General features: G+C 40.1%; 1 protein-coding gene across 1 annotated transcript in view; it reads left to right on the plus strand.

Annotated features, from left to right (window-relative positions):
• Window positions 1-5726, plus strand: part of Pip4p2 (phosphatidylinositol-4,5-bisphosphate 4-phosphatase 2) — a 50493-nt gene extending 44767 nt beyond the window's left edge. The window contains exons 6-7 of the mRNA XM_005362330.3: window positions 2398-2488; window positions 4198-5726. Of these exons, the coding sequence (XP_005362387.1) occupies window positions 2398-2488; window positions 4198-4341 (235 nt within the window). The 3' untranslated portion in view covers window positions 4342-5726. The remainder of the gene's footprint in view (window positions 1-2397; window positions 2489-4197) is intronic.
• Window positions 5727-8331: the final 2605 nt, after the last annotated feature.

Below are 8331 nucleotides of genomic sequence, written 5' to 3' on the forward strand. Positions count from 1 at the left end.
TCTTCCTCTTCCTCTTCCTCTTCCTCTTCCTCTTCCTCTTCCTCTTCTTCTTCTTCTTCTTCTTCTTCTTCTTCTTCTTCTTCTTCTTCTTCCTCTTCCTCTTCCTCTTCTTCTTCTTCTTCTTCTTCTTCTTCTTTTGTTTTGGAGACAGGGTTTCTCTTAACCACTAAGCTTACTAAGTTTGTAGGAAACTTTATGTGGTCTTTAGATTTAAAACTCTACCTACGTTCTAGAGCTTTCATTGTTTCCTCTGGTACACACAAACAACCCCTTTGTGCTACAACAACACATTCTTCACTTCTATAAGCACCCTGTACAGCTCCTTGATTCTTTCCTGTACCCTTGTGTGTGAACCGTGGGGTGGCCTGTCTGCTTCACGTCCTCTCTCCTGGCTGCCTCAGACACACCCAGTAAACCCCTCAAACTAGCTGAAATCTCTTTTGCTTCTCTTGTTTGCTTGTGCAAACTTCCTGTGGGAGAACGGCCAGAGTATTGTTTTTCTCTCATTCTTGAGCCTCACTTCTATTATAAACTAGAATGGCCCAGCCTTCTACCTATTTACATCTCCAATGCCTTCAAACCTCCCTGTTTTGGTTCATTATATATTGCAGTAATGAAATATTAAAGACTTCAGCATTATAAAAAATTAAATAAGGCTTGTCACAGCTCCTATGATCCAGAAGCCTGTATGTGGCCTTCTTGCTGACCGGATTTTGAGGTGGTACAGAGTTTTACATGGCTAGTGACGAGGAATGTATAAACTCTCTGGTCTTTCTGCCTGCATAAGATTCACTCGTGGGGTATCGCCCTGGTGACCATATCTAGTCCGAATTACCTGGCAACAGCCACACATCTCTACACTCTTCCTGTTAAATCCCCATCCTCTTAAGACTTCATCGTGAAGATTGTACTCCAACGTGAGTTTCAGAGGGGAGAAGCAATGTTCAGACCATAGCACTTCCATTCTGCCATTGCCTCTTCTGAAGTTATAAAGAACATTGCTTGGTTTCTCATGCATGGTAAGCCAGAAGCCTCCAGATTGCTATACGGGTGGTAATGAGAAACAAGACCCAGCTGTGAGCTCTAAAGCAGGACACCTATAACAGGTTATCTAAGAGTTAAAACCAAGAAACAGAAGCAAAACAAAACATTAAGGCATTGGACTACACATGTCCTAGAGACTGCAGACAGCCGTCTGCACAGTGGCACAATGCAGTGTCTATTGTTGTCCCCAACACACCAGGATGTTTGTTAATGTTTAGTTCAGGAAAATCGATGATAACCTATATTTGCAGCAAAATTCATTAACTCATGGGAAGATTTGGGCACTGAAGGAAATTATTATGCAGGATTAACCTCTTTAGGGTAGCATGCTTATAAATTATGTCTAATAAGTGGCCTGTTCCTCTCTTTCACTCATTCAGTAGACAGTCATTGAAAGAGTATACATGCTCTCGATACTGGGCATGCTGAGGTGACACCTCTTTCTGTCATCTCACTAATGGTGCCTTGCATATGGTGTATGTAATAAATATGCACATATCAGCAAACACTGCCTGCTGGCCTTGGGTTTCTTGTTCTCTGCTATACTTGCATTGTTTAGAAAATTACCAGAATTGGAAGTGGAGAGAAGTAAATATCAGATTTTGGGTTTCACTTGAGAAACCAGTCACAGTATATGCTCTGATGAATTTCCTGCAGGCTTTCGACAGTGCTGAGAAACCTTAATACTTTAATCCCTACAGTGTCACACTTCTAATTCTAAAAAGCTTAAGAAAAGATGAGAAATAAGCACAGTGTTTTAAGTGACGCTTAGCTGCCAGTGTTTGAAACAATGAAAACCCTCAAGTGTGAATGAGGGGAGGTGGTTGAGTCTGTCGATTACGTCATAGAGCTCCATTTTGAGAATGTTTGATAACAGGGAAATATTCACGCTGCCTTTGGGTCAGGGTAAAGACTGTCAGGAGATAGTAAGCGAGGGCCCTGGGAGACTTTCAGGGCAGGAGAATCACACGTGCTTTCTTTTTTCATTCATTTCTCCGTTTTCCAAATTTTTCACACAAAACATAAACCATAAGCAAGCCAAAGGCTACTTTTAATCTGGTATTTCTCTTCTGGATAAGACCTGTGGATATGGACATCTGAAGGATGATCAAGGACCATAGTGATTTGTTGTTGTTGTTGTTATTTATTTATTTATAAATGTATATTGTCAGTGAGCAGGGCACCATTTACCTTTGTCATTTGTTGAAAAATGTCATTTATGCATACTGTTTGTCATCGTGAAGAAGCAAATGAAGCCAGTATGTTAGTGAAGCTGGACATAACAAGTCATGAAGATGTGACGAAAAGTCTTGACATAAATATTAATGTGTCCCTCTGCTCTGCCCCTTACAGCTCTTCGGTTGGTAGTGCACTTCCCCGGAGACGCTGCTGTGCCTATATCACCATCGGAATGATATGTATTTTCATTGGAATTGGCCTAACAGTGAGTACTGCCTTTGTTTGTTTCTTTGAAGGGTCTCACGTAGCAGAGGGTGGCCTTTGAGCTTGTGATCCTCTTGTCTACTGTAATCCCAAACTCTGGGATTACAGGTGTACCCTACCATGCCAAGAGACTGAAAACTACTATTAGATGTTTTTTCTCCATCTTTAGTCTGTTGTGAGATTTGGGACAGTTATCAGAGATCCCCAAGAGGGTGACCACTCAGCCTGACAGGTTCTAGAGCTTCTGAAGGACTATGGTCAATCAGATGTCCAATCCTTGGATATGTATTTTTTAAAAATATTTATTTATTTATTATGTATACAATATTCTGTGTGTATGGCTGCAGGCCAGAAGAGGGCACCAGACCTCATTACAGATGGTTGTGAGCCACCATGTGGTTGCTGGGAATTGAACTCAGGACCTTTGGAAGAGCAGGCAATGCTCTTAACCTCTGAGCCATCTCTCCAGCCCCTTGGATATGTATTTTTTAAGTAGTTAATTTTTTAAAGATCTTTAAAAAAAACTTTTTAATTTTATTTTATGTGCACAGGTGTTTTGTCTGCATGCCTGTTTGTGCACTACTTGAATGGCTGATGCCCATGGAGGCCAGCAGGAGGTTCCAGAGCATTTGGAACTGGGGTTACAGATGGTTATAAGCCTGGTGTGGGAGGCGGAAGTCTAATCTAGGTCCTCTGGATGAGCAGTCAGTGCTCCTAACCTCTGAGCCATTTCTTCAGCCCATTGAAAAAGATTTCATGACATTATATTAATTACATAAAGTCAAGATTTCATTGTGCCTGAACTGTTTTTGATGGAGTCTGCCTACCCAGGAAAAGGCTATGATTGTGCCACTCTGAAAGTCTTTAGCATTGAGAAATTCATAATTTGTTTTTCAAAAGCCTCTTTTACTTTTGTTGAGTGGGCAGAACCAACTTTGCATGGTCATGGAGTATCTTATATCCAAATCAACACTTGCTCATTTATAGAGATTTGAAAAATCAATCTCTTTATCCATGCCAAGCAGAGATTTATGTTTGCTGTGAGGATGTGTTGATTTCAGAGAGACTGAAGTTGCACGGTTGGCACTGGAATTACCCCAGGAGAAGGGACCAGGGAGCTGATCTGTTTTGCTTTCCGTGCTGTGTTCTTTGGGCAGTACACCTGGTCCCATCTTATGAGCAAAGTTTACTGTGCCATTAAGAGATAACAATGTGGGGCTGGAGAGATGGCTCAGAGGTTAAGAGCATTGCCTGCTCTTCCAAAGGACCCCAGTTCGATTCCCAGCAACCACATGGTGGCTCACAACCATCTGTAATGAGGTCTGGTGCCCTCTTCTAGCCTGCAGGCATATATGTAAACAGACTATTGTATACACAATAAATAAATATTAAAAAAAAGAGATAACAATGTGAATTTTCTTCTTCATTGTTACTTTTTTCCCTCTTTTGGTACTGGGCCCTAGGATGCACAGGTTCTCACCACTATGCTGGACAGTGTGCTTTTCTATCTACTTCATAAAATATGTAGTTAATGCGAGTACCACTGTTGTATGTTAATCAGTCAAGAGCCACGTGTAATCTTAGAAGGCCTAATTGGCTTCAGTTTGCGGACGTGTTTCATATAATCCCAAAGAGGGAGGGCCAACCCAAGTTTTCCCAGCAGACATTTCCTTAAAGTTTCTAATCTCTTGTTTTTGTTTTTTGTTTCAGGTTGGCACACAAGACTTTTCAAGGCGATTTCATGCAACCTACGTGTCTTGGGCAATTGCTTATCTCTTAGGTTTGATTTGCCTTATCCGAGCTTGTTACTGGGGTGCAATCAGAGTCAGTTATCCAGAACACAGTTTTGCTTAAATCTACCCCTGAATCATTGACGCAGGTGAGAGTGTCCAGTAGCTCTTGAAAAGCTCTTTTGGACGCCTTCAGATCATTTATCCTCGTGGATTCCATCCATGCTTTGTATAGTAGTTTCGAGACTTTGAGTCTTTTCTCAACAGATGCTCACTACAGTACAGTATACGCAAGTTCATTTTGCTGCTAGGTTATCAGACTTGGAAAAATAAAGTGCGTCTTTGTTCTTTTAAATCATTTAGAGGTATTTTTGTGTTTGCCATCACATGTTACATCTAACACCAGACTTTTATTATGTTTAAACCAGTAATGTCATTACTCGCTGATCTGTGGCTGTTCCCAAGAAGTGTTTATAAATGTTTCTACAATAGGTTCATGTTTATACTTAACATTTTCAACAGAATCGCTTGCTTTAAAATCTAAGCAATATGCATTTTTGCTTGAACTGCTTACTGTAATTTTAACCTAAGATTATAGTTACCTTATTCAGGAAAAAAAAATTGAGTGTACTTTCAAAAACTTGACATTCTTGTCAGAGAAACATTTCTAGATATTATATGCTTTTTTTTTGTTGTTTGTAGAAAGATACAATATTTTGGTAGTAAATTAAAATACTTAGGATGAACATGTTTGGCCAGAGTTGGATATGTTGGATAAATGTCTTTTCTCTAAGATTACAGAACCTTTTGCCTTTTATTTTTGTCTTTTTATTTAGCATTTACAAAAATCTGGTTTATGGAACTTAGTGTTAGTCTGCTGGATGTATTCCGTTGTAGACCGGAGGAGGTATTACGGAAAACATGCTTTATAAGGCTTCATCATCTCATCACAGACACATTTACACTGGGCTGCGTTCCCTCTCCTTAGATCATGGCAAACTTTTCTTTGTGAGATCCCATGTGTGCTCGCTTCCCTGTACAGAGAACCTATGGCATCTGGCCTTAGCCGAAACACTAAAGTTAAAGATTCTCTTACTGTCTCTCAGCTGACCAGATAAGGATTGAGTCAGCTTACTCCAGGAAATGGATCAGATGTAACGAGCTTCACAGCTTTCTAAGATTTGCCCGGGGGTCTGTGGAGTCAGCTCGTGCACTGCCCACGTGTGCAGCCTCAATGTAGTTATTATATTGAGAGTTAATGGCTTAAACTCTTTCAAACTGTTGATCAGACAATTGCGTGACCTGAGTAAATTAGTAGGTGGTTCCGAGGGACACGACTAATATTTTAAGTTATTTATGTTCCTGGTTAATCTACAAATGCACTTAGCGCGAAGTTTGAAGTGAAATACATGTAAACCTCAAAGAGAAAATGATAAATGTATAAATGCAGTAGCTCAGGATTATATGTATCTTTGAAAATACACTAATAAAGATGATTATTCAAGAATGGCCTTGTTTAGTTCATCTTAAAAAATAAGATTTAATTTCTAAAATTTACTTTTGAGATCTTGCTCTGAAATACTCATATTAAAGAAGACATGTAACTTCTATAATGTTCTTTTATTGGTTTGTGCTATTTTTATAACTGTTTTCCAAGACTGCTTTTGCATGCCATGGTGTTGGTAGCACCCTTGACGTGCAGTATAAAATAATCTCCTTCGTCTTGCCTTAGTGGCAGTTTTGTAGTAGCGCTGGGTGGTGATTGCCCCCGTGCTGTTTGACAAGATCCTTCTGAAATACAGCTCGGGGAGATGCATGATGGTTTGTTCACATGTTCACCCCATGTAGGTCCTGTTCCTGGTGCATGTGAGCTCTGCTGTCTAAGTGAAAGAATGAAGGTGGGTGACAGATAAGTGACCGGGTTATTCTTAGTCCTCATGTGTACTTGGGTCAGTACTTAGTATTCTGAGCTACAATACTTATGTAAACATTATAATGGTAGGCTAAAGAGAAAAAATACTACCTAGAAGGAAAACATGTGAAAGATTGGTGTAGGAAGTAATGAAAACCAGGAGAGACACCTCAAGAGCTCGCACAGAAAAAAATAAAATTTATAAATAAAAGCAAAAGACAATTTGCTGAAAATATTTTCAAAACAGTTGAATCAATTTCTGAAATATGAAAAGGATCTAAAGGCAGGAAGAAGCAGTTTATAAGAGAAGTAAAGCCAAGCATGGTGGTGCACACCTTTAATCCCAGCACGCGGGAGGCAGAGGCCAGTGGATCTTTCTGAGTTCAAGGCCAGCCAGGTCTACAGAGAGTTCCAGGACAGCCAGGGCTGTGACACAGAGAAAATTAGTTTTGAAAATCCAAATAAATAAATAAAATTATCAAGTAAATAAATAAAAATACAAAAGAGATGAAGCGAACTCAGTCACAAAGTAATGCCTGCATTTTGATCCCGTTTGGGGGAAAGTGTGTGTATGCACACTGACCACTAGGGGGAGCAACACAATGTTACCTGTGGACGGTGAGAGACAAAAGGTTCAAAACTACATTAATAGTTGGAAGTTTTGCTCTTGACAAATATGGCATGATCACACCAACATTTGTTACATTTTCACTGAGATTTTAATACATATTAAAGCTTAGTCTTAAGTGAATTACCCAAGTTTACTATCAGTTTTACGTTTTGAGACTTCATGCAATACTTTTGTGTGTGCAGCGGCAGAGTTCTCTGTGCCCTGCTTGTCTGTGGCTAGGTTTAGAAATCCTCATCACAGTGACGAATCACAGCACAAAGAACTTGTCTCCTGGTGCCCAAACTGCTAAAAATTCCACTTGTGTTTCAGAGGGGAAATGAGCCTATGATGAGATACTTTCTCTTACAAAGTGTACAATGTAAGTTTCTCTTACATTGTTGTGTATATGTTGTGGGTGTTTGTTAGTTCATGCACCTTGATGTATATGGTGGATTCAGAGGATGACTTTTGGGAGTCGATTCTTGCCTTCATTATTCTGTGGATCGAGTTGGGTGATCTGGTTTCTGCAGCAAGCGTTTCTACCCACAGAGCCATCTCACCAGCCCTGATTGGGTATCTCTGGCCATGGTTTGTGACCGTCCCTGTTATTTTGGAACAAAGGAATCTAACAACAACTCGGGCCAGGTGCTGTGCTACTGTCACAGAACATGTTGTGTGTTTACAGGCGTCAAGGAGGGGACCGAGCTTCTCTTTTACACAGAACAGGGACATGCTCTTCCAGAGTCCTTCAGAGACGGATTTTGTCAGACAGTTCTGCATTCAAAAGAATCATTGCTAGGTAGTTCTGTTTCCAGATTACTCTGTTTAAAATATTGTACACCAGATTGAACCCCCTCCCAATTTCCTAATAAGTAAAAACTTCTAATTGCATTTGAGTAACTAATTTAATATCCTTAGTTTTGGCATGGCTGTTCTTGACTGCCTAGACCATCATGAAATGCTATGGCCATTTTCATAGTCATAATCCACATAATTGCTCCAAAAAAGTCGACATTTTCAGTTACTGTTTGTAAGCTCTGGCATGTGCATAGCTATATGTGTAAGAAGCAATAAAGAAAGGCCTAGTGCTGAGCGTTCCATATGCATGTGTGTCTGTGTCTGTATACACACAGTAAATGCCCGCCATACCCATGACTCTGAACGGGTTGAGTTGTTGAAGATAGCTAAGTGATAATCCCAGCTGGCATTGGTCGGGCTGCTTTCAAAGCACACCTGTTTTCTATTGTAGGTTTCTTTTGTGGGGGTGGTCAGTGGGTTTCAAGACATGGTTTCTCTCAGAGCCTTAGCTGCCCTTGATCTCTCTCGTTAGACCAGACTGGCCTCAAACTCAGACATCCGCCTGCCTCATCCCAAATGCTGGCATTAAAGGCGTGCGCTGCCACCGCCCAGTTAACTGAATGTGATTTTTACTGTGCTTCCCTTTCTAGCTAAAGACGTTTGGGCTGTGTCCTTCTTATCACAATGAATAGGCATGTTTAATGGAAGTAGCTATTCCAGAATAATAATTAAAAATCTATGAATTTGAAATATACATCAATTTAAAATTATTTAATTTATAATATATTTTTATT

This window comes from Microtus ochrogaster, linkage group LG5, assembly GCF_000317375.1.
Source record: "Microtus ochrogaster isolate Prairie Vole_2 linkage group LG5, MicOch1.0, whole genome shotgun sequence".
Lineage (NCBI taxonomy): Eukaryota > Metazoa > Chordata > Mammalia > Rodentia > Cricetidae > Microtus > Microtus ochrogaster.